The following is a 27647-nucleotide window of genomic DNA, read 5'->3' on the forward strand; positions in this document are numbered from 1 at the left end:
TTAGTCACGATTCCTGTACCACTTAAGGAGATTTCTAGCGTCTGCCATCACCGACGCTTCGGACATATATTCATCTTCAAGCATGGATTCGCCATCTTCAAGGCGAATCCACATCTGTTAAGTTGAATCCAATCGATATCCTGAAAATAAAAATATCCACGTAAGAATATGTCTGCATTATCAAAGAAAATTGAATCAAAATTAATTCATTGCTGTCGCTCTATGATTTCTTAAGTTTAAGTACAATTTAAATGCAGATGGAATTATACAAATCACTTACCTTAAAATAAGGATGGGATCTTATGCCTCCACTCTGAATAAATTGCATTCTGGCTTTTCTGTTTTTACATAGTAACCGGGATATTAAATCAGAAGCTTCTGGTGACATTCCTTTGGGGATATACACTGACTTTTCCAGTATTTCTCTATTGAACAACAACAATAAAAAAAATTGTTAACAAACTGAACATAATATACATAAAATCAAAATAAAGCACAGATACAAGTACACACTTCCAAAGAATAAAGTGAAGAAGCAGACCATGAAAAGCAATAAATATTTTTAAAAAATCCAAGAACACCAGAAAATGTGAATGAAGCTATGATCGCTGACATAAATCGAATTAAGCCTATCACAAATCACAAAATTAGCACATAATTATTTTTATTAAACTAAACTCATTGAATCAAAGTTCTGTTCAGTATGGGCGATAAAATTAATCTACTTAAATCTTTTTTGCGGTAAAAAGACTGAAAATAATATCCCAAATATTACTAATACGCCAAAAATGTTCGATGAAACAAACAAAAACTCATTTAACTGCGTGGAAGAAACTCTTAGACAATGGTAAAAATGTTTTGGAGGAAGGCATTCATAAGAGCATTTATTATTCCTGGAAGAAAAAGGTATTAAAAATATTAAAGTCAGATGGAATGTAAATGACACTTCATTAGAAATTCCCCTAATTAAAACTATAAAAGCTTCACGATAGCTGCAGTGCATAGTTCAGAAGATTGATTTTCAGGTTATTGGAATAGATCTCTCAGACTTCTTAAATATCTCGAAAGAGAGAAATAAAAGTGAAATGAGGAAGGAATTACATCCGAAGATGTATCGTTCCAGAAAAGATTTATGCGAATTTGAATATGAGGAAAAGAAAAACAAATTCTTCTAAAGAGAATCTTGGGTTCAAACAAAATCGAGGGGACCGAATTTTCTTTATCATAAGTAGCCAAGAAATCTGGGGAATGTCAAGAATCTAGAAATCGAAGAAAATTTAAAACATCTCGTAAACCATATATGATAAGAAGGTAAAATAAAATCTAATCAAAAGAGTCTGAACACGATAACTTCGTGTACATACACGTAACCATGTCCAAATCACATTATGAAGAAAAATTACTTAAACCCTCACATAAAAATGGGTGTTGTGGACACTCTTCAACTAAATTGAAATCTTGCTATGCAAATATAACATGAAAAAATTAAGGAAAAGAAAAACTGTGAAAATTTCAACTACGTCTACAAGTTTGCCACAGCGACAAGACTACATTAAAATAATTCTTACATCAACGAGAATATTAAAAACAAAACTTACCTTCTTGATTGGAAGGGCACATCTTTAGTCAGTAGTTCATAAGCAACAATACCAAAGCTCCACCAGTCTGCATCCTAAGAGAAAAGTAAGAAAACTATGAATAAACTGTTTGTTAAAGTAAGAATTATTTATATTAGCATTTACATAGTTTTAAATAGTCTCTTAAAGGGTAAAAAAAACAGTCGGTCGTCATGATATTCATGCCGTACGCGATGAATTCTCGCTATTCATCGCTTCAAAACTTCGAGATAAACTCATCATTGACCATTTGGCCAGGGGGCGAAACGAATTCTTTTATGGATAATGCCTTTGGAATCGTAGAAACAAATCAGCATTGTCTTTACTTTTGAGTTCTCCAATCGATTTTTTTCGGATGCCCCTCTTCTGGTGGTCTCCACTCAGCACTCTGTTTCGGGCTCATATTCAAAATTTCATCACAAGTAACGATCGTTTCAAGGAAGTTTCAGTCCTTACGTCCTTAATGAGGTACTTGTAGTGTTCAATTCTATATATTTTTTGGTCGTAGGTCAACTTGTGGGGAACAAACTGCTAATTCAATTTATGAAGGCCGAAACTCTTGGTCAAAATGTTGTGCACACTTGATTTTGGAATCCCGAATTCATCTTCAATCAATCCCACTTTTCTGATGTTAACTTCGTTCAGTCCAGTTTTTGAAGAGTCCGGCTTTTCGTCGTCCTGAAGCGTCTCAAAACCAGTTTGAAATCGCTTAAACCACTCATAAACTTGAGTACGGGATATGCGTTGATCGCCGTATGCTTTTTGAAGCATTTGATGCGTTTCGGTAAAGCTTTAACCAAGTTTAACACAAAAGTCAATCGCAGCTCTGTTTGAAACTCATTTTTCGACAGTTCGTCAAAATACGCTGTCGATCTTGGCACTATAACTCGGCTTCTAATGAAACAAATGTCATAAACAGTTGACACAACATTAACGAAAGTTGCCGCTTTCGACAACAAAAGATACAACAGGTGGCACCACTAGTTTCTTGTATTTAGGAAAAGTTCGGTTTCTTTTTTTGACAGAGGGTGTAGAACTATCATAATTTCTTGTATCAGGAATTTGATAATGTTCTCTTTATAATCGTTCTTTGCAATTATTCATCCTTTTGCATATATTCTTCTATTTATTTCAACCTCACACCAAACACTTCCCACCAACTGACACAATTTCAAGGCTATCGTAAATAGCAGTCGCCAACCATTTTATCCTATTAAAAGTTTCTACATTCCTCGACTTTGCTTTTTAACTGACCCAATTATCAGTTAATGAAGTTTCACTGAAGCTGTACAACCAATACCACTTTCGACACTCATATCCCAGCTACACAAATATCCTCATATAAAAAATATAAAAATGTTTTTTATACTTGAAATTATGTAACGAACCAAATTTAGAAATTATATAAACTTACATAGCTGTAATATTTCTCATTAAATACTTCAGGAGACATGTAAGGTCTTGTTCCACAATATTCGTTTGTAATTTCTTTATTTCCTTGAAAAATCTTCGCTAAACCCAAATCGCAAAGGGCAATGTGACCATTCTCCCGGATGAGGATATTATCGGGCTTGATATCACGGTGAATGATGCGGCACTGAAAAAATATAATAATCACACCGTAAATAAAGAGTATATTTAATTGGTGAATGCGTAAACTAGAACAGAAATAAATAATCGCAGATGTATTTGATGCTTTAACTTTAATGAAGACGATAAGTTGGGTGAGTGTTTAAATTGTGACGTAAATCAGAAATGGTTTAAACTTACCTTGTGAAGATGCTCGATTGCAAGCAGAAGTTCAGCAAGATAAAACTTCGCATTATCACTGAATGGTTTCCAATTTTGCATGTAATCCGCTAAGCAACCAAAAGGTGCATATTCTGAAAATTAAAATGAAAAATAATTATTAGTTAAAATGTCATTAAATAGTTTTTTTTTTACATTATAGTAAAAGTATTCATAAGTTTCTAGATTCATAATTTGGTATGAGTTTATTCACCAGGAAGCTTTCCAACATCGTGTAGAATATTTTCCTGATGATTTTCCGAATGTGCGCATGACAAGTGATTGTTGTTACAATGTGCGCATGACGAGTGGTGAGAAAAAGACAAAGTGGATACGGATCCCAAAGAGTTGTTGGCTGCTATTTAAAAGATAAATATCACTGTGACTCTGCGCATTTGGAATAAAAATAAGTGATATTCCACAACTTTTTTCATTTTAGAAAAAGTGGTTGAATACCCAGTATCTATAATCCGTTTCGGATTTATAAATTAAACAACCATTTTACAAAAAAAAAATCTTTAATTTGATTAATGGTGTATTAAAATATTTGGATTTCATTGAAAAAGTTTTCTTATAAAAGAAAAAAAAAACTATTTGCTTGTATTGTAAACATACGAAATGGATTATAGAAACTGCAAATTGTATTCAAACCCCAATTACATTTCTCTTACAAATGTCTTCCTAATTCTGTGACTTCCAATATTTTGAGAGGGTTGCAGCTGATTACTAGGGAGATAAAGGTGGTTATCCGTATAATCTATGTGAATATAAAAATATGTATATAATCTACCGTAGGGTGTCTAGAAGAACGTTACGAATTCACCTAATAATCGAGATTCGTAAAGCAAACGAATTCAATTGAAACATATAGGATTATATTTGGGACTAGTTGAGTGTATCTGCTATCAGCAATATGGAAGGGTCGTGTTTCAAAGGAGGAAAAGTCATGACCAGAGTACTGGAAGATACTTTGGGGTTTTTGTTGTTTAGCTTCTGTGTTATTGACGTTGGAACAGGATCAACCAGAGATATGCAATTATTTGATGTAATGTTGAGAAATACTAGGATCAGGGCAGATGCTGTTGACTCACAAGGTCTGAATATACTGTGTAAGGGGGGGGGACAATTTCGTAGTCTAATAATGCGTAGTGTAAGGTCACAAACTTTGGATAAAACATGCAGTTAATGCGAAATATTGGAGGAGTTGGAAAAGGTGAGAGTGACGGTCGATACACACTCGACATTTAGGGGTTATTGTTAAAATTGTTTGACGTTGCTACAGATTGTGGTAAAGATGGGAAGGAGTTGTCGTACAGAAGAAAATTATTTTGTTTCTTTTATAAAGCTTTTATCAGGCTGCATAGAAACCACAATGATCAGATCTGATATGGTCGTTTAGAAATGTATGAGATAGTCAAGAGAAGATTCTGTAAGCGTGGGTGAGATCGATAAAATGTTGGATTAAAAAATAAATTAAGAGAATGCAAATTACAAAACCCTGTGAGTAGAAAATAGGGCTGGGGGGACCATGACTGTGACGTAATAAATAAGGGAACTTTTTCTTATCAGGATAATATAGGGATTTTTCAAAGTGGAAGAAAAAGATGCTAGGAGCTGTGTGTAGATGGCAATAAGAATCTTCATTCTTAAAAAGAGAAGCTTTTTAATTCTGTGATATACTAAACCACCTCTTTCTATATTGTAATAGAAAATCTATGAAAAAGATGCTTTTAAAAATACTTGCCCATCAGAAGATGGACTCCTTCTTTTGATTCGTAGGCTCCATAGAACTGGATCACGAATGGCATCTTCTGACATTCCAGCAGTGCTGATATTTCTTCTGTTATTCTCCTTCCGTTTCTTTTGTTTGCCTCGATAAATTTCCGAGAGACTGTCTTCATTGCAAAAACGCCTTCCACGTCATCTTTTCGAACAAGATGAACCTTTCCAAATCCTAAAAGAGAAATATAAAAGAGGATTAAGTTAATTTCGTAATTCATTTCATAAACAAACTCAAATTAGCAGAGTTATTTTAAATTAAATTTTATGCGGTTTTGGTTCCACAATATTGTATAGATTCGAAATATCGGATCGGATTTTGTTTATTTGAGGATCAAATAAACAAAATCGATAACAACCTCACGAAATTTACAAAATTAGTATTTAAATAATTAGATGTAAAGGTTTGTTTCTATCAGCAGGAAAAAATCCCTTACTTTCCTATTCTCGTGAAGACAAATCAGCCTAAAAACAGTTGGTTATCAGGGCCGGTTTTATCATTAGGTGAACCTAGCTATCGCCTAAGGGTTCTAAGACTTCGGGGCCCCAGATTTTGCTACATAGTTCGGGGAAAAATTAAAAACTTCGAAAAAAAATTAGTAAAACCTTCATTAATAATGAAAAACTGAAATAAGTCATGACGTCCTGGTGCTCGCTGATGATCCTAGATTATTTTCGCCTTTCTCTATTTCTTCCACTCCACTGCCCTTTGTGTACTTAACCTCAAGTGCAGAGATTTTTCCTCCTTCTGGCGTCTGTCCCAAGATGAGCGGGAAAATTCCGGAGTATCCCTCAAACTAACAATCAGTGGTCGCGACTAACCGACTGTTCTCACTTCTTAACTTCATTCCCTATAGAGTGAATTCTGTTGATTTTTAGATTAAGCCTTGTTTTGCAAGCTCTCTGAGGTCTGAGAAGTTTGGGATTACGTCGTTCATTTTCTCATAGAATCGTCTTGTTAATTCAGTTCAGGTTTTCTAAATCAGCATAACAAGCGGTGGGAATTCTCATAGAATTGCAGGTATTCTGATGTAGTATTCGTGAAATAAGACCTCTGATTGGTCTTTCTCTTCGCTACACTTGCCTTCATCCCCCACTCTGGCATTCTACTGATTTCAGATTAGTTCGGTCAAGCTTTTTCGTAGGTAACAGTTGAGTCCGATGGCTAATAGTTTTGGTAATTGTGTATCTAACATTCTTGGAGTGGCTGAAGAACGTTTGTGGGCAAAATAGCCAGTGTTTTCCATAGAGCAGTATTTCTGTAAGCAATAAGTGTAGGTGTACGTGTGCTTGTGTGAGTATGACAAAATATATATAGAGAGAGACAAATGTATAGGGACGCCTAAATTTTCTTTGTCTACGGGCATCAGATAATCTCGAACCGGCCCTGATGGGATACGTTAGTTTAAAAAATATTTTTGGATGTTATGCCATGTAACGGTCTCTGTAGAATTCAAATGAAAAGCGTTCTTAAAACCTTTTTAATATTGTCCAGCACTAAAGCAAAAATATTAAAAGTAATTTGCACCCTTCACTAAATGATTATCAGAGCAGATTCAGATTTTGTCAGATTAAGAAAAGTTGTCTATATAAGACGTGGAAGAATGAAACATAATCTATTGACATGAACTATCTTTATAACAAACGATATGTGTGTTATATTGCAAAACTCTCATAGTTGTAGGTAATTCGAAACAGACCAAAGAAACAACCATTAGACCATCGAGGAAGCTGCTATTTTACGATTACCCTAAACTAAAGTGGATTTATTTATTTCTAAAATGGTGCTTAAACAGAGGACTGTTATTACTGCTGCGAACTGTGCAATAATAAAAGTCCCTACATACGAAGTCTTTCATTAGAAGAAATATTAAAGAATTCATAAGCTATCTTCTTTTTTCCTTATATATGTTTAGAAGAAACACTTCAACATACCTCCTTCTCCAAGTTTCCTGATTCTTAAAAAGTCATGATATTCACCGGCTACAGAAGCAACCGTACGCAATTCAAACATGTTTTCCATTTCTCTCTCTTTTCACACCAAAAGTAACAGACTTCACCTGAACCGTGGTAAAACCGCCATGGTCGCTTTATATTTATGCCTAGATCGAAAACAGCGAACCTCATTGGTCAGACGAGAACCAATCAGAGAAATGATCTAGAGAGTAGCCATTCTTATAAGAAGCTGTGTGTGACGTCACCAACGTTCACGACGAGATTTTAACCAAAAACCGTATTATTTCGCGCCTTTTTAAATAATAAGTTAAGCCTGTAATTTTTTCATTAAAAACACTCCTTTTTTATTATTTTTGATTAATCATTTTGGTGTTGAATATTTCCGAAAAATATATATTAAATTTCCAGTAAACACAACTCCGCATCTCACGACTCATCCTCCATCTCAACACGACGCAACAAATAATATTTTTCTTTTGCTTTTGTGTGTTCGAATAAATATCCGCTACCACCTTACGGGACAGCGTAACTCACCCTGAACAGAAAAAGGTCATAGCACACTGATTGCAAAGCCAGATGCGAATCTTTAGGCCTAACAGAAGTTTTTCCTCATCCAACATCGTTCATTCATTTGGTTAGCTGAATTCTGCTCATTCTTCGTTCTATAATTTCAAGTAATAGTATAATTAATTCTTTATTGCCACTGGCTTTTTTTTTATGCTGTGTTTATTGGAATAAGTAAATAAGCCAACTGGAAAACCTAAATATTCCTAACATTAAATGAATGCTAGTTTTATTTTGCTATTTTTAATGAACAAGTAGAACCAATAAAGGAAACCACGAAATACTTGAACTGTCTGGTATGTAATAAATAAAACTCAATGAAGTTTCAGGCATCATTAGTTACATATCTTTAATAATACACTACGACGTATTATTTCGATGAAGTTTGGGTAAGGAATGAGCTAAGTTGCCTCATGTCGGAGCTAACTGAAACACAACAAAGAACACGCAATGCGAATTAAACAAGATAATTGTCAAAATAGTATATGAGATTATAAATATTATCTTATTGATTACAATTCGGTTCTCGAGGCATCCCAGAAGATATAATCTACGATGCCTTTTTACTCTTTGACGAAATGTCAAACTTAGCGAATACGCTACAGACCACATTTATAAAATATCCAAATTCCCAGTGATGAAGATCCAATAAGACTTAGAAACGAAAACAGATCTACACGATGAGATCGTGCACATTTGTACGATCTGTCTCATAATGAAATTCCAAATAATTGATAAAGAAATAAAGTAATTAAATGGTTTGAAACAATTCATCTGAACTGACTTCGTTTTTCCAGTTAACTGATTCATAAAACAACATAATATTAACCAGTTACAGAATCCATGGCGCACAGTTCAAACCCCTTTTCCGTTTTGATCTCCTTTCAGAGCTAAAGTAAGCAATTGGAATCTCCGATGACTTGAAGAGAACTGTAATTAAACGGCGATGTCACTTTACATTTCGATGCAGATTGAAAAGAGCCAATCCATTATCTACTCGAGACCAAATACGAGAAAGGAGCCAGAAAGCATTCTTGAGTAAAATGTGAAAAGATGTTATGACTGGAGTATGACGTAAATCAACTTGACTTGCAAAATTATGTTCTCAAAAAAAAAAAAAAAAAAAGTCGACAATACTATAATAGAGAATATTACTATCATCACGTTGGTAGTTAATTAAAATTTACCATTTTGTGTTTATTTTGAGAATGCTTATTTGTTTTGAGTCTTTGCCTTTAAACTGAATTTTTATATTTTTAAATTCGTTTTCCGATTTATTATTTTCTTTGTAATTTTAGATTTAGTTTAACTATTAGATTGGCACAATTCGTCTCTATATTTGTCTTTCCAATTAAGCAGGGATTGTTTTGGACCAGTATTGCTCTACTTGGTGATAACGTTGTCAAATGGTTCTGGACTTTCCAGCTCCGTGTCTCAAGGCTCGTATTAAGCAGTCATAATTCGACGAGTATATCCAAGCATTGCTTGTGGTTCCAGCTGCTGAATTCAACTGATTTCAATCCTATTGAACATTGGGAATAATGCGAAATGAATCCCTCCTGGACTTTATTCCGTTCATTTGGTCCGCACGATCTGTTACAAAATCTGTTGGGATTCATGGTGTTCCGCTGAGATCCTAAATCCTGATATCCAGTGAAATATGTGAGTATCACCATGATGCATTCGTACAAAGAGGTAATGCAATAGTTTTCATGTTCCGTTTATTAACCAAATGTTATGAAATCCATTAATGGCAATTAATGGATTTCATACGAACGATCATTTACAATAGAAAGCCATGGTGGTTGATACTGTGCTTGGTACGTCTGAGATGAAAATGTTGAGGAGTAGCGGAGATAAGAGGGAGCCTTGCGAGACACCTGCTGTGATGCTTCTCATGGAGAAACTAAGGCCACGTAGCTTAACTTGAAATTTTCGTTCTTTCAGATAGGATTCTATGATTTTGGCGAGGTTTAGTGGATATTTTGCAGCTATTAGTTTGTGGACGAGGCCTTTGTGCCATACCTTGTCAAAGGCTTCCGCCACATCCAGGAAGATTGCACCTGTGTGTTGTTTCCAGTAGTTTTGAATTCTGTAAGTCTGTGGACCTGTTCGGTTGTGCAGTGGCCTTTGCGAAATACGAATTGTTCTTTTGGGATTAGGTCCATCTTGTCCGTTTCGTGTTGTAGGCGGTTCAAAATTATTTTTTCCGCGATTTTCCCAGATTTGATAGGAGGCTGATAGGTCTGTAGTTCTGGGGGAATTTAGGTGATTTTCCTGGTTTGTGGATTAGGATTACATCTGCCCACGTCCAGCGAGTAAGGAAATAGTTGAGTCTTAGCATCGCGTTGATGATAGCCACTATATGCACAGCTGTTTTATGGGGGAGTTCTTTTATGGTTTGGTTTGAAATCTCATCAGGACCTGGGTTTTCTGTTGTTGAGGGTCTTGATGATTTGGTGTACTTCCTTTAGTGTAGCATAGCTTGTGTTTTCTTGGTTGCTGATTTGATGGAGTGCACAGCGGACATGCCTGTGTATTTTTTTCAATGAAGTGCAAGTCCGCATGCGCATAGTTTGGGCTGAATTGCAGTTCCAGGAGGTCCGCGAAGGCTTTTGCCATCTCGTTGTCTCGGTCGGCTATGCCCCTTTCTCCGTGGATTGGCTGAATGTTGGAGCGGTCACTGCGAAGGGCTTTAGTCATTTTCCACAAATAGTAGTCTTTGGTGTTTAAGGAGTTCAGCTTCTTCTTCCACAGCTGGTTCTTGTGATCTTTGATCGCATATCGGACTAGGTTTGTTGCCCTGTTTAGCTCTTGTCTATCCTGGGGGGGAAGGGGGACGGTGTTGTATGGTAACGGAGTCTGATCTTGTTTTTGCTGCGGATGAGCTTTAGAATCTCTTCTGGGAGCAGGTTGGCTTCAGCTTAAGTGGTAACGGTGGAAGCTGTTGCTAAGCCAGCTTGGATTGTGCTTTCCAGTTTTCTGATCGCCGTATCTATTTCTTTAGTTAAGGAGATGTTTGGAACGGGTCCTGTTAGGTTGCAGAGAGTAGCGTTCAGCTTTTTGAAATTTGTGGAGGACTGCCTGGCGATGATTTCTGTTTCCCTACCTAGGCTTAATAGTACCGGATTGTTGTAGGAGCTAAGATCATTGACTACCTGTAACTGGAATTGGTGCGAAGTGTTCCTGAAAATGCATATATCCAGCACATCAGGTTTCCCAAGCGGTCCGTAGTGTGTTTGTTCGGCGGGACTTGCTATGATGATGTTTCTTGTCATAGCGAACGTGTGTAGGCTCTTCCCATTGTTGTTGGAGTTCCTACTGTTCCATGCGGGATATTTTGTGTTTAGGTCTGCCGTCACAATTGTTGCTTCGTTTGTGTCGAGGAGCTGGGAGAGATCCTAGGCTAGTAGTGGTTTGTCTGGAGGGTTGTAGACTGAATATAGCTTTAGGTTACCTGCATTGTTGGTGTGTCTCTCAATTCCAGTTTCTTCCAGGATTGTAGTTCTTTTCTTCTTGATCTCGTTTGGTCTTATGTCTTTTTTGACAAAGATAGCGGTTCCGCCTCCTCTGGCATTGAGTCTGTCATTCCTAAGTAGTGCGTGGTTCCTTAGTTTGGGATTATCGCAGGGCCGAAGTTGCGTCTTGTTGATTAAGAGGATGTCTATTCTATGTCTTGCTGTAAATTCTTGTAGTTCCAGGAGTTTGTTGCTTAGGCCGTTGGCATTCCAAAATGCGATCTGAATGAAGTTGTTCGAACCAGGCGTATTACTCATTGTTTATCATTGTGAAGATAACTTGAGTGTTTTTTAAGAACTTGTTTGTATCACTCTAATTGGGGTTGGTCTTGCTGAAATCCGTTAGCATCTCCCCTAACATTGCAGCTGTGTTTTGACTGTTGGGCATAGGTTCTGGTGATTTAGCCTTTGAGATGATGTGAAAATGTGAGATGGGTGTTTAAATTGGACTCTGAGAAAGAGTGAAAGAAGGAAGATAGATGCATTTGAATTATGAGTTTAGAGACGCTTATTAAGAATACCATGGACTGCAAAATATATCAATAAATCGTCAGTGATAAACAAAATAAAGTCAGATTGCTCCCTGGAAGCTATGATCATTAAGCCTAAACTGTCGTACTTCGGACATATTATGCGAGCAAATGACAGTCTGGAGAAAATGACAATGCTTGCTAAAGTGGATGGAAGCAGGAGAAGAGGAAGGCCTTGAATTAGATGGGTGGATGGAGTTAAAGAACCAACTGGAATGGGCCTGGGAATTCTGAAAGATATGGACAGGGACAGATCTGTATGGAGAAGGTATGTTCATAGACTCAAGAGGAGTCGCCATTAATCACCATTCATTTATTATTAATGAATTAATAATAAATATTATTATAAATCATAAAACATCAGATTGCCTGAAATAATAAATAATAAAGTTAGGTGTTTGAAATAGGAATGTCAATTTAATGAATTAATAATAAATATTATTTTAAATAAAGAACTCTCTATCACAAAAATATTATATGAAGTTTATTTTTTATAAAATATATATAGAAATTGAATGAAAAGAAACGAAAATCGGCAATGCAATGTTTTACTGTGTATATTTTTGTACTAACAATATGGAAGTAAATCTTTATCAAAGTTTGTTCCTGATTTCAACAGGGAAATCAGAAAATTTGGATTTTTATCCGAATTGAAGATGTGTTTTAACCTTCATAAACTATTTTAAAAATATTTAAAGATATATGACGATAAAGATAAAAAGTTTTTTAACGAACACACGCAATTTACCAACAAAAAAGTAAAATAAAATAAAATAAAAAAATATTGGTGGTGGTGATGATGATGGCGTTGATGGTGGCAGTGTCGTTATGTTGGAGACGTGTAGTGCTCTACCACAATGATTCCTTGTAGGTATCAGACAATAATAATGATAATAATAAAAATCGTTTTTTTTTAATAATAATAATAATTTATTACATATAATACATACATTACATAGTTTTGATTACCTATGATACGTTAATACATTTGTTTACATATCAAACAATATTACTTACATTTGTTTATGTATGATACAACATCACATACATTTGATACATTCATGTATTCTGATAATAATAATAATCATTTTTTTCGCAATAATAATTATAATAATTTATAACATATGATGCATACATTACATACTTATCATTTCATATGATACAACGTTATATACATTTGTTTACATGTGATACGTACATTACATGCGTTTGATTATATATGATACATTTATTTATTTTCATTTATTTATTTTTTTATCTTGGATGAGATGAGATGTATTTTCTCAGCTTTCATCCTCGAAGCTTATTTGTGAGCTTATCTGAGGATGACACCAGTTGGTTATTATTTATTGGTTTATTTGCTGTGCTGGGAAGCTATGAAATTAAACCTATGTTTAATTGGCTTGATTTCCAAGCCGTTGAAATTCGCACGCACGCACACACACACACGCCCCCACCACACACAAAATAACTTGGAATGTATTGATGTGTCGCTGAACTGGAAGCCTGAACGAATATATTGTGTTTCATTGCGTTTGTATGGTATTTCGGGTGAGTGTTTCTTGTTCATAGTATGTCCTCAGAACTCTTTTGAGGCTATTGTAGTTTCTAAGATTTCTGTATTCAAAAGGTAATTTGTTTGTCATGTCTGGGATGTAGAAGTTTCGCGTGGCCTTTCCGTAGTGATTATTGTATTTATATGTGATATAATTAGTTGTCTGAGGTCTTGTTATACGGTATGTATTTCTGACTGTCCTGTAGTTGGCATCGAAATAATGTTTTAGCAAAGCTACATAGTGAAATAAATGTTTTGCTGTATTGTCTCTTTGTTCCCAAAAGATCAGTTTTATCATTTTGTACTGTAGCGACATTAATCTATTTAGTTTGTAGGGTGCACAGAAAGCATACGTTGTTATAGCGTATCTTAGTATATTTTGGCATAGTGCTTTGTATATTATTGTTCGGAGTTTGTTGTGTAGATGGTTTATGTGGCTATTCCAGTTCATATCTGCATCGATGTAAATTCCAAGGTAGCGTATTGTTTCAACTGAGTGATTGTAGTGGTTTTGCTGTTCTGTGTGTTTTTTTATTGGAAAGTGGATGTTGGATGGTTATATATTTGCTATCAACTGGTCGAGTCAGTGGATTTCTGAATATCATTATATTTTTCTTTTCTGAGTTTAGGTATATGGAATTTTTCGTGAGCCACTCTATGATCAGATTTATATCATGTTGCATATTTGTTTGGGCAATGCTTGCGTTATTATGGATGGATATTATTGCTGTATCGTCTGCGGATTGGAATATCTTACTTTGGAGTGGTAGCTGATTAATATCGTGCGTGTAAATGTTGAATAGAGTTGGGGAGAGCACAGCTCCCTGTGTACTCCACAGGTTACTGGTAGCTCTCTGTTGCGGTTTGACCCGATACGTGTGATATTCTATTTTGAAGGTAGTTTGTAAACCACCTGTGCAGAGGCCCGTCTATTCCGACATGTCTCAGCTTTTCTCACAAAGTTTGATGTGTGAGTGTATTGAATGCTTTAGTTAGACCAAAAAAGACTACCATGGCAATTTTGTTTTTGACTAAGGCGGTATTAATTAATACCGCCGTCTCTAAAGTCTTCCAAGAGAGATGTTGATCCCCTATTTTTCTGAAAACCATGTTGTGTTTTGGGGATAATATGAAAGGTCTCTGTGTATGCTGTGAGTTTCTTCAGTATGATCCGCTCCATAATTTGATTGATAATTGGTAATGTTGCTATGGGTCTGTAATTGCTGATTAAATTTATTTTGCCATGTTTGTATATGGGTGTGATTATGGCAGTCTCTAGCGTACTAGATATCTGTCCTGTTTTAAATATTTTATTTATTAATTTCAGTAGGATAGGACTTAAGCTAGTTGCATGATATCCTTAGGTGTTATACCATCAATTCTTGGGCCTTGGTTTGGTTTGATTTAATGTATTGCAGAGAGAAGTTCTGCTTCTTTTATAGTTGGGAACCATAATGTCTGTTTTGATTGTGGTTCAAGTGGAGGGACACGTTTTGTGGGGGAACATTTCTGTGCAGTTCTTGGATGGATTCTGCAAAGTATTGGTTAAAGTCATTTGCTAATTGTTGGATAGATTTTGCGTCTTTCACGAAGCTGTATTTTATGGTTTCGGAGGCGGTGGTGTTGGGAACAAAATCTAGCATCTCGTTGATCAGATGCCAAGTTTGTTTCATGTTGTTTTGTGCAGAGGTTAGTTTGTCTCTGTAGTAGCTTCTTTTTGCATTTCTGATTTGTGTTGTAAGGCGATTCCTTGTTATCTTATATTCAGTTTTTAAAGCTGTGTTATTTGGATATCGCTTTAATTCTTTCCAGAAAGCGTCCTTTCTGTGTATTTGTAGGATTAAGTTTTCAGGATTTTATGTTGTTTTTGAACGAATTCTGACTTTCTTTGCAGCTTTCGTATATATTTCCTCCAGTGTGAGTTTAATGTTGTTGTATAAGATATCTGCTGAATCTGATGCCAGGTGTTCCCAGTCTGTTTTCCTTATTTCGTGGTTGACTATTTCTTCGTCTATTATTGTTTTCTGTCGCTTTTCTTCTGTGGGACATTGCATGGATATTGTCTTTGTGTGCAGGTTAAGAGCGGTGAAGTAATAATCTGCCACTTTGCACTTTATGACTGATACATGATGTTATTGTTGGTATTAGATTATACATGGATAGCGTGTCTAGGTATTGTACAGTGTTGTTCTGCTTTTCGTTGCAATATTTATGTTTATGTCGCCAATTATCATTAGGTATTCGGTTGAGCATATTTCTTGGCGTGAAAGCCAGCAATTGCTTTCGTGCAAGAATTTTATCATGCTTAGGTTTGGTGGCCTGTAAATAGCATTTAGTATTATGGGACGCTGTCTATTGGTGGTATTAGTGATTTCGAGGCAAAGGGTTTCAGCATGCTCAAACTGATTGCCCATTTCTTTTGCTATTAATTTTTGTTTGATAGATATTAATATTCCACCCCCTCTTTTTGTTTGGCGGCATGATTGATCTATGTTGTTGGAATTTGGAAAGTAGTCGCTGCGTCATTAGTTATGGATACTTCTGTTAGAATCAATATGTCAATAATATCAGTGTAATTCCTCAGATAAGCCTGTAACAATAACCAATGTTTTCAGATGCTTCTGACGTTAATATGCAAGATTGAGAGACCTCATGCTTGTACTGTGTGTTGTTTCCATGCATCAAGAGATTCGAAAGTACAATTACTGATGTATTCTGGTGTAATTTCATCTATCTGATGGTTCACATTCATTTTTGTTGTGTTGAGATCTTCTTATTGAACTAAGTTTGGAGTCTTTTGTTTCACTCTGGCAACCTGTCTATATCTTCCGAGCTTTTTATTTGTATAGACTTTGAAGTCTGTGACATTTTCATGAATATTTTGCCATCTTTGATCCACAAAAATTGATACTTTTTTTCTGTTTTTATAATAATAATAATAATAATATATCAAAGTAAACGTTGCGAATAAATGAATGGAGTCATAATTAATTAGAGAAGGAAATTCACCCCAGAACCTTCGAAAACAAAGAATATAAGAAATATACGGCTTAAAAAGCCAAGGGGTAGTTTTATATGTAGATAGAGTTAAACAGAATCGGTGAAATTTACATCATTTGCTAAGCATGCAAAAGTCATCTACGTTTTTAGAAACTGAATTAATCAGTGGAATTGCATGATACAAGAAGAAAAATTTATGCAGCGTTCCATTTCCTAATATATATATATACACTAGTGGCCAAAATTGTGGAAATCTTTTGGAAAAAGTGTATTTCTGAGGTTTGGTGGCTCATAACCACTTTTTTTAAGTAATACCATAAGATTATATATCAATGGAAAGATAATTTAATCAAGAATGTAATGCAATAACTTTCATGAAGGATTTTGTTATTAGAACAGCAGTTATATAGAAGAAAAGTGGAACATAGAAAAAACGAGATATACAAAAATTCTCACAATGTGAGTTAATACTTAGTTGGGTAACCTTTAGCGTTAATTACAGCTTTACAACGCCGTCCCATGGAGTGAACCAAGTTTTGTTTTAGTTCTGCAGCTGTTATAATGTGAAACCAAGATTAAATTATTGCTTCTATTAATTGAGTTTTATTGGTGGGTTGCTTCTGACTAATACGTTTCTTTAGTCGGCTCCATAGATTTTCGATTGGGTTAAGGTCTGGGCTATTCCCAGGCCATTCCAGCAGTGGAATATGTTTATCTTGAAACCACTTTTTGCACACAGCAGCAACATGACGTGTAGCTGAATCCTGTTGAAATATAAATGCTTCATTATCTTGGAAAAGATCACGTGCGGAAGGCTTCAGTGTGGGCTCAAGTATTTCATTTATGTATTTTTGGGCATTTATATTCCCATTAATCACACAAATTCTGCCCACACCTTTCGATGTCATACAACCCCAGATCATAACACTAAGTGGGTGTTTCACGGTAGATGTAATGCAATCAGGATGCAAATCTTCTCTGATTCTTCTTCTTACGTATTTTATGCCATCACTACCAAACAGAGAGATTTTGGTCTCATCACTCCAAATAACACTGTCTCATTGTTCCACTGTCATTTACCATAAAACCCATTGTTAACATGGGTTTTAGCCCAGTGTAATCTTTTCAACCTTTGTTTGAGAGATAAAAATGGCTTTTTTCGTGGAATTCAAGCATTTAGGCCAAATTCCTGCAGTCTGCGCCAAGCAGTTCTTGCACTCAACTTCACATTGTATTGCGCCATTTCATCTTGTATACACCCAGATGATTTTCTTCTGTCACGTAGGCACAGTCTCTCAATTCTTCTATCATCACTTGCTGTTGTGCACCTTTTCCTGCCTTTATCAGTCTGGTATTGTAGTGAGTCTCCTTATACCTGTTGAAAATTTAGAAATGCCGGCTTTGGTTAAGTTTCCACCAATTTTTCTTCTAATTTCTTCATGTAGCCTTGTTCCCTTAATAGTACTATTTTACATCGCTTTCTCGGTGACCAGTCAATTCTTTCCGCCATTTCTTTAATTTTATTACGTTTTACAAGCTCATTAAATGAAAGAACACAAAAAAACTCAACCAACTTAATAGCAATCACATAACACATTGACAAATGTGCACCTCTCAGCTCCAAAACATGATATCAATAGCTGAATCCCACTGTGACCTGATTGGCTCATTGCCGAAACAAGATGACACCTGATTGGCTCTCTAAACACTCATTCTCATTGGCTACATTCAAATAAAGGGAAGCTACTTCATATCAACCTAAGCAATTTGGGGTTTTTTTTGGTTATTTGGCTATAACGTTTCATAGAATACAGGTAATTGAACAAACTTTGTTGCATTACATTCGTGGTTATATTATCTTTTCATTGATATGTAATTTTATGGTATTGCACCAAATAAAAGTGGTGTATGAGCCATGAAAATTAAAAATACACTTTTTCCAAAAGGTTTCCACAATTTTGGCCACTAGTGTGGTTGTGTTTAAAAAGCAGTCTGACAGGCGAATATCTTCAAAATTACGAAGAAAATATTTTATATTATTAATTTAATTTTAATTATTTTGTAGTTATTTTAATTTAATGCAATTTGCGAGTTTGGTCTTATAGAATAACATCCAACTCATAAATTGACACAATTCAGAATAACTGTGCTATCTCTATCTCCAATATATACAGATCCCAAAAGTTAAAAAAAATTGGACAACCTCAGAATTTTATATATATATATATATATATATATACATGTGTATATATATATATAGTCGTTACATCATGCCGTGTAACGAGTCACGTGTTTGTAGCTTCTGTATTGTAAATTGGAGAAATAGGATGCTCCCAAGTCAGTGCAACTGCGTCCGCGTGCAATGGCGATAAAGAGGGAACTGATGGAGTTTTAAAGAGGCGTTTTGATAGGATGCAGGCCTATCCGTTCAGCAAATTATTGACAAATTGACAATCCCAGTCCAACAATTAGTGATACCATACTGAGATGGAAGCACAGGCAGTCAACTACAAGTGCAACCCGCAGTGGACAACCCACCAGATTCACCAAACGTCACTATAGGGTGCTACGAAGGATAATATGTAAAAACCACCATTTGTCGGACAACACGTTGAATGCGGAGTTCAGGGCATTGACTGGAACACGAATCTGCAGAAAAACATTCAGAACCGAAATTCGGGGTTGGTGATATAATAGTATGATTCTGTTTTTCCAGGTTTGGCCTCAGACCTCTGTTTATGGTGCTCTGAACATTGAACTCCAAGAGGTATCAGAACATTCTTTGACCATGCAATGCTTCACATTTTGTGGCGTAGAAACGCCACAAAATTGGAAATAAGAACTGACCATTGTATCTTTCAGCAAAACTATGCACCGTTTTTAAGGGTACTGCTGTAACTGCCTGGTTTGTGGACATGAACTTGACTGGCTTCCAAAGAACCCTGATCTCATCCGTATTGAACATCTGTGGGGATGAACTGGAGTTCGGGTGAGGTCAAGTGACGTCCTCCCCACAACAATCCAGCACTTCATTAGATGATTACAGGGAGAATATTTTAAAATTCCCATTGATTGCTCCGGTACTCGTGTGGAAAATATGCCTCGTAGGATTGCTGCAGTTATCGTAGAAGGCTGTCCTACATTTTATTAAGGTGGGCGCTATGCACTGGCATAGCTAGGGGGATGCGATCCACCCCCGGCGACACTTTGAACCTTTTTGAACTTTAGCAGTTAATTCTAAAATACAGTCTCGAGAACTCAGTTCCAAATATTGTAATACTACTGCGAATTTTGCTCACAATTGCTGTAAGTGTTGCTAGTTGTGAGAGGAGTTTTTCTAAATAAAATTGATTACGAATTACCTACATTATTATGAAATAGACTTCGACAATGCCATCGACGATTTTGCTAACAGAAAAGCAAGAAAAATAACATTTTAGAATGTTGGAATTAAAGTTGTACCTCAAAAATTAATTTATTTCCCTATATGTCGTATTGAAGTATTTTTGGTGTGTATTGAGAGGGGCAGCAAAATCAGGGATCGCTCCTGGCGGTAAAGCCCTAGCTACACCATTGGCGCTATGGTCGTTGGTTCCTCACATTATGGCGTCCGTTGGTGACATCTTTCCAAGCAGTATACATCCCTACAGTTAAAAAAAAGTAAAACAAGAAAACAGTAAACAAAAGAAAGAAGATTAAAAATGTCAGCGTATTAATTGTAACAGACAAAAGTGTTTTCAGATATCAACGTTTGTTGATTTATTTTTGGAAGGGGAATATATTAACATGATCTGCTTACTGATTGTGACTATGGTTATTACGGGGGAGGGTAACTAATCTGAGTCCATTTAAAAATTACAACTGTGACAATAACTGCATCCCTCAGTTTCTTGCAATGTACAATTCACAGCCATAACATCATAGAATATCTTGATTGGTTTCGAACAACAAAATGCTACAATTTTATAACAAAGTGTTTGCCTATCAGTAAAAGCTTTTAGGCATTTCAGTTGAAAACCAAGTGATTCTGGCTGGGAATGAGATTTATATATATATATATATATATATATATATATCAGCTAACGGCTTTTTGTTCCCGTATAGGGGAGTAGGCGAGGTCGTTTTTTAGCCCTATCTAACTTTTGGAGATTGAGTGGGAAGATCAATTTCCACCGGTTGCCAATCAGAGATAGCTGGCCCATGTCTATCACTAATTATAGTGATAATTATAGGCGGCCACCGATGAAGAGACCAACAAACAACAACAACATCCTAACCCTAACAGGATGCGTTTGTGTCTGAAATAATATAGGTTCTCTGGTCGATTTTCTTGATTTTACGGGATGAAAACCCTGAATTTTCGCGAGAGAAAACCTGCATGTCCATGCCATATAGCTACTAACTCGGGAACCGGTCGAAGAAAGACTTTGAAAAATTTCCTCCAGTCGGCGACTAGACTAGAACTATGAGTCTATCTTCGTGCGGTTTAGCACAGAGGACGTAGGCGCCACTTCTACTGAGCTACACAGGCATAATAATAATTATTATTATTCTTAGATAGAATGTGAATTGTTCTGTATCACAAGCCAAGTTTTTCTTTAAGTAATATTTGTTGTTCAAATCTTGTTTTGACTGTGTATCAGTTATGAGAATAAAATCATAATAATGTTTATTATTATTACTATTACGTGACGCCGAAGAAGGCTCATCATATTTAGCTTTACATTATATAAAATATGAAAATCTCTGGCATGGGCAAGCGGGTTTTTCCTCCCAGATACTCGGGTTTTTAGTCCCGTAAACTCAAGAAAATCGACCGTAGTACCCACATTATTTCAAATAGCAACATATCTTGTTAGGGTTAGGTACCAAGAGATGGCAGCACTTGTTTGCCAGCCTCTTCATCGATGGCTGCTATAATTAGTGATAGACATGGGCCAACTATCTCTGATTGGCTACCGGTGCAGATTTAACTGCCCACTCAGTCTTCAAAAGCTAGATAGAGTATAAAGATTTCGCCTACTCCCTATAAGGGAATAAAACGGGTTAGCTGATTTATTATGAAAATAAAATGCGCAAACGCATAGCTAATTATTTTATGGGAAATCTGTTTAGTTAATATTTATCCTCTTAGAAGATGCGTGTAATTTAAAAAATATTTTAAGGGGAACGCAAGTTATGAAAGCTTATCTATGTCAGGTGTAGATTATGGTATATGTTCGTACAGTGCTGTGATACCAAATCGGTTTTTACCTTAGAGGGCATTCAACATCAGCGCTGGGTCTCGCCTTTTATAGAAAAAATATAAATGCTTATCTATTTAAAAGAAATTCTGATACTTTCCATGTTAAAAAAAGAAACTCAGTATCATTTTAACCGTTTTTAATAATCCACAAAATTTTCAAAAGGGACAAGAGTCGAAACAATAATATTTATAGTAGTGTATCACTGCCGATGTTTACATGGTAAAATTCTAGTTGTCATCCTTCCTAGAAGCTTCTTTCATAACATGGCTGGTTAACATTGCATCTAGTTCATGTATTCGTAATAAAAATTACAAATGCAACAATATCTGCATCACTCGGTTTGTTATCATGCGTAGTTCACAGTATAAAAAACGTCACAGTTTTCTTGGCACTGTACGATCGATGTGGTCTTCACAAATACTGCCGCTCAATACACGAGATTCTTCTTAATGATATCCCTATTTTCTGTCATTAACTGGATATTCGAATGTACTCGAATCTTCAATGGAAAATCCATATCTGTTAAGTTGGATCCAATCAATATCCTAAAAATGAAAAAAAAAAAAAAAACGGATAAGAATATGCTGACTTTGATTTGAGTGTCCGATAGATTAAAAGGAGTTTGTAAAAAAAAAAATTAACTTAATCGGATAAAACAGTACAAATAACTTACTTTAAAATAGGGATGGGATCTTATGTCTCCACTCTGAATAAACTCGATTCTGGACTTTCTCTTTTTGCACAGTAGTCGGGTTATTAAATCAGCAGCTTCTGGTGACATTTCTTCGGGTATAGATAGAGGTTTTCTCAGTCTTTCTCTGTTAAACAAAAACATATTGTTACAATCAATATTATACACACTTAACGAGGTGTAATTATTAGAAACTTTGTTCAGTAGGCATAATTTTGTCTATTCCGATATCATTGGAATTACAGCAAAGGATTCCACTCTCAATCCTTGAGAATTTTTCCCCAATCCTTCAAGGATAGAAGAATGATAACCACAGAAAGTTAAAGAAGACATTCCCGAAAAGAATAAATAAAAAGAAGAAAAACTTCTTAGGAAATCAGTGAGAGCCATTCAAACCAGTCAATAGCCTTATATGAAATTCATTGCTAAGAATTACATCTATTGAAGACACTTGAAGAAGATAATGTCTTTCACATATTTAAATGTTGTCAACTTTCACATTATTGTAATAGATCGCCGAAAACTAATGGAAATATAACAAGAGTCTGTAACTCATGAAATGTACAAGATATAGAGACACACACACAAAAGCTGTTTAAAAGGACTCTAACAAAATCGTGTCTATACACGATCTGTTCATATTATGAAGAGAAATATCAAGAAATCCGACATAAAAATCTATCTTGTGGATTGTTTAACTGAAGTATATAATCATTAGACAATGTCGACATTAAAATAGCAATTACAAAAAATATCAACCACAATACCGTTTATGGTCTTGAACAGACTGCATCGGGACTGATGTGCCCAAATCTGACCAACGGGTTTTCAAGACGATGGACGTATCTTAGAAGGTCCAAACAAGATGCGCTAAGTCAATGTCCAGTCTGCCGAAAGGGAAACATGAAGACAGACTGAGGGAATGCGATCGGCAATGCCTTTCGAATAGATATGGGAGATTTTAGTGAGGGGGGGGGGGTGTTACCAAATTAATGTGGCGGAGATAGCAAAAAACCCACTTCTGGAAACAGGTTCATTGCATGGACATGGGAATGTAACCTGAGATGTGGAAATCCTGATAAAAATTATTATTATAAAATAAAGTTAGAGCAAAAGAATTCTCGGATGTCAAAAACTTACCTCAGTGTAAGGAAAGGCTGATCTTTAACCAGCATTCTGTAAGCAAGAACCCCATAGCTCCACCAGTCTGCATCCTGAGAGAAAAAGTAATTGAATTATAAACAAGCCATTTGTAAAAATAAGAAATATTAGAACATTATCGATTACATTATTTTTAAATAGTCTAATAAGAATATAAGCACTTACTACCTTTGAAGAAAATGTCTGCAAATCGTCTATTTTGCAAAAATGAAAAGATGTTCAAATTTCATCATTAATCAAAAACAGATATTTGAAAATTCAAAGGATTCAAATTTTCCCAGAGCTTGTGAGAACACACAAAACATATTATGTGCATTGTGTATGGAGATCGTTAAGGATCATCTAGAGGAAGCAATATTAAATTCTATACTTAAGGTAAGGAGGGTTAATCAGGCAGGAGTTCGATGGAGAAGTAATATCATTAAGTATGAGCTGCAGAAGAAGAAAATACTGTGGAGGGTATATAAGGAGAAAGGTGATCATCATGAAAACGAAGGCAACATCATTTTACAAGATGAATCTAGCCAAGCAGGCCAAAGGAAATTCCAAACAGGTGTTTTGTTTTGTGGCAAGTGATAGGAAGAATGACTATGAAAGATTAACCTTAATAAGTGATGATGGTCATGACAGACAGAACAGGATAAATAGTTGAGTTACTGAGTGACTTTGCAAGGGTATATCATCCTAGTGAGTTTAGTACTTCAACCTATGTGACAGACACTAATGTGGAAACAGAGGACGATGAATTGGAGATTCTTAGGATATTACAGAATCTGAATGTAAATACAGCTGTGGGATATCACTTAGGGTTATGCAAGAATGTGCAAGGGAACTGGGAATGCCTCTGACTAGGCTCTTTAATATAAGTCTCAGCTCTGGTAGAGTTCCGCAGAAGTGGAAAGAGGTTAAAATAATTCCTTTTCATAAGGGAGATTCTAAGACTGCAGCAGCAAATTACAGATCAATCAGCATCCTATGAGTGATGGTAAAACTACTACAAAAATTGGTCAAAAAGAGACCTCAGGAATGGCTTCATAAAAATATGACACTACGAGGGTCAACATGGCTTTGTGAAGTTTGCTATTTTACAAAGGCATTTGATGGAATATCACATGGAAGTCTATTACGCAAATTAGAACAAATGGGGATGGATATGACACTGGTTAAATGGATAAGAGGGTGGCTGCTGGACAGATATCAAAAAGTGGTTTGTGGAGAGGCAGAATGAAAACGAAAAACAGGTGACAGTGGTGTTGTAAGGTTCAGTGTTGGAACCATTCCTGTTTAATTTGTACATAAATGATATAGGGAATAACCTGTAAGGAAAAATTCAGTTGTTTGCTGATGATGCGGAATTAGGAAGAATAATAGTTAGTCATGGTGAAGTGGAGAGGTTGAAGTTTAAATAGGCTGTCAGTATGAGCAAAAGTTAATGGTTATCACTTTAATGTCAAGAAATGTAAATTTATGCATTTGGGGATAAATTGATTACTAGATGTGTGTATCACATTGATGGCACTGTACTCCAGTAAATACGTGAAGCTAGAGATTGGGGGGGGGGAATACAGAGAGTTAAAATTTAAAGAACATATTGCTAAGGTTGCTGAAGTAGCACATAATATTAATTGGCTATTGAAGAAGTTGCTGTATCTCTTTATAAGGCCTTGGTACGTACACATGTGGATTACTGTACTCGGATCTGTTTTCTTAGAGATGAAGCAGTGGAGAAGATCGCATGCGAGCGATCAAGTAGATGAATGGTGTGTGTGGAATGTTCACTATGAGGAGAGATTGAGGATGTGGATTGCAGAAGTTAGTTGATATGGGGAAAGAGGTGATATGAGAGAAACATTTAAGTTTCTCTTAAATGTTTAAAGGACATTTTCATGCAGGGAATATGTTTAAGCACTTGGCTAGAGGGACCAGAACAATGGTTCATCCCTGGAAGATGAATAAAGATGTGGTTAGTAGGGGGTGTGAGGACTGGATTTTTTGCTTGGAGAGTAATGAATGAGTGGAAGGGTCGCCAGAGTCAGCTGTGAATGCTTTGTCTGTTAATGGGCTCAAGAAAATGTATGATAGATTGTGTAGATAGTTTGGGTCTTCCGCTATAAGTCTTCGGACTATGTAGAGGTGCCCCTGCAATAATAATAATAATATACAATTTTAATTCATGAAGTAACTGAATCCAGTTACGCAGAAGTGGGGATCGAAATAAATTAAAAGTTAAAAAGTAAAACTACTAAGCACACTGCAGAGTTTTTCTTCTGCAGAGTTTTTATCTAATAAAACACAAACTTTTCCCAGTGTCATCATGTCGTACAAAAGTGATTTGAGACCTATGTGCAGATATTTAACAAAAAATAATGGAAGTCAGCCAGAAATGGTAATAAAATTAGACTGTTACATGTGTATAGTTTTGATGTTAACGAAACAAAGAAGACAAATACAGGTTAGATTTTTCTAAATAATAACTTCGACACGTTGTTTCAGGAGAAGGTGAGAACAGTATTCCACAGCTTATAAAGTATCAGAATTTGAGCAGGAGAGAAATCAGGGTCTGGACGAAAAAAGAAAACCCTAAGTTTATAGAGACTGGGTTGGTTGCTGAAGGGGAAACTGATCGTAGATTTAAAAATTAGGTTAATATATAGTTTAAATTATTTAACTGACCAACTTAAGAAATAACATGAACTTACGTAGCTATAACCTTTCCCCATCATTACTTCAGGAGACATGTAAGTTCTTGATCCACAACATTCGTTTGTAATTTCTTCCTCATTTTCTTGAAAAACCTTACACACGCCTAAATCGCAAAGGGCAATGTGACCATTCTCCCGGATGAGGATATTAGCTGCCTTGATATCACGATGTATGATGCGGCGCTGAAAAAAATAATAATCGTACAATAAATCAACAGTGGATTTAATTGGTGAATGTGTAAATTAAAAGTTCACTTTCATGAAGCGGATAGCATTGATTCTGTTTCCAAAATGTCAAATAAACTAGAAATGAATTTAACTTACCTTGTGAAGATGCTCGATTGCAAGGAGAAGCTCAGCAAGGTAAAACTTCGCATAATCACTGAAAGGTTCCCAGTTTTTCATGTAATCCCATAAGGAACCAAAGGGTGCGTATTCTGAAAATAGAAGTGTACAAACTTATTAGATAAAATATCGTTAAATATTTTATTTTTTTGATTGCACTGAAACTCATCATATAATATTTCTAGATTCAAGCTTTGTGTTTCGTGAGGGTGTTAACTAATATATTTTCTCTATTATATTGTTGTTATTTCTCAGATTTATATATAGATGACAGTTTTACGGATGTTGAGAAGGCTATAGATGTAGTGCTTGTGCCAGTAAATGATAGAGTTGTGTCTGTTCAAGAAGCGAAAATGTATCTTGTTAGAAAATGTTAATATTTTCAAAACTGTGATGGGCACGAATTAAGATTTTTCTTACAATCAATAAGATAGGGCTAGGTTACAATATTAACTAGAAAAGTCAACGAATGTTTATCGGCATTACGTATTTAAGATGAGTTCATGACGAGGAAGTCTGCTGTGGAATAAGAATTGCTGAATCCATATCGATGTTCGTAATTAATCGGGATGGTTAGAGGTATACCCGTTCGTATGCAGTGTTGTCAGAAAAACAGGTAGGAGGCGTACAAGACAGAGAGATGTTTTGATAATGGTAAATTTTCTTAAACTAACTCTCTATCCTAACAAAACACTGATGTTTAATATGCTTAAAACACTTACCCATAAGAAAATGAACTCCTTCGTTTGATTTGTATGCTCCACAGAATTCTATCATGAATGGCATTTTCTGACATTCCTTTAGGGCCAACCTTTCTTGCGTTATTCTCTCTTCGTTTCTTTTTTTAGAATGTATAACTTCCCACGAAACTGTCTTCATAGCAAAAACTCCTTCCTCATCCACGTTTCGAACAAGATGAACCTTTCCAAATGCTAAACGAGGAAAATGATATACGATTATTAAATCTGAGAACTTTATTTTTTTAAACTAACTTAACGCATTTAATTTTTAATTATATTTGTGCAGTTTTCTCCTATATACATACATACAGGAGAATCATTGTTATTTTTTCAACTTTTTTATATTAAAAAGAATTATCTCAACTTACATCCTTTTCCAAGTTCCTTGATTCTTAAAAAATCATGAAATTCACCAGTTTCAGAAATCACGGTAAAAAATTCAAGCGTATTTTCCAT

At 35.5% G+C, this 27647-nt stretch overlaps 1 protein-coding gene across 1 annotated transcript; it reads right to left on the bottom strand.

Moving 5' to 3' along the window:
* LOC150102243 (ribosomal protein S6 kinase alpha-5-like) lies at nucleotides 1-27647 on the bottom strand. The gene is made up of 13 exons (XM_090399536.1): nucleotides 27560-27647; nucleotides 27174-27383; nucleotides 26431-26543; nucleotides 26104-26289; nucleotides 23384-23457; nucleotides 22226-22370; nucleotides 22046-22097; nucleotides 5149-5358; nucleotides 3387-3499; nucleotides 3058-3213; nucleotides 1599-1672; nucleotides 281-425; nucleotides 1-114 (listed from the first exon to the last, which is right to left on the bottom strand). The coding sequence occupies exons 1-13, from the start codon at nucleotides 27645-27647 to the stop codon at nucleotides 1-3; spliced, it is 1680 nt and encodes a 559-aa protein (XP_090255662.1).

This window comes from Typopeltis vanoorti, chromosome 10 (genome assembly GCF_054136105.1).
Source record: "Typopeltis vanoorti isolate ZY-2024b chromosome 10, IOZ_Tvanoo_1.0, whole genome shotgun sequence".
Classification (NCBI taxonomy): domain Eukaryota; kingdom Metazoa; phylum Arthropoda; class Arachnida; order Uropygi; family Thelyphonidae; genus Typopeltis; species Typopeltis vanoorti.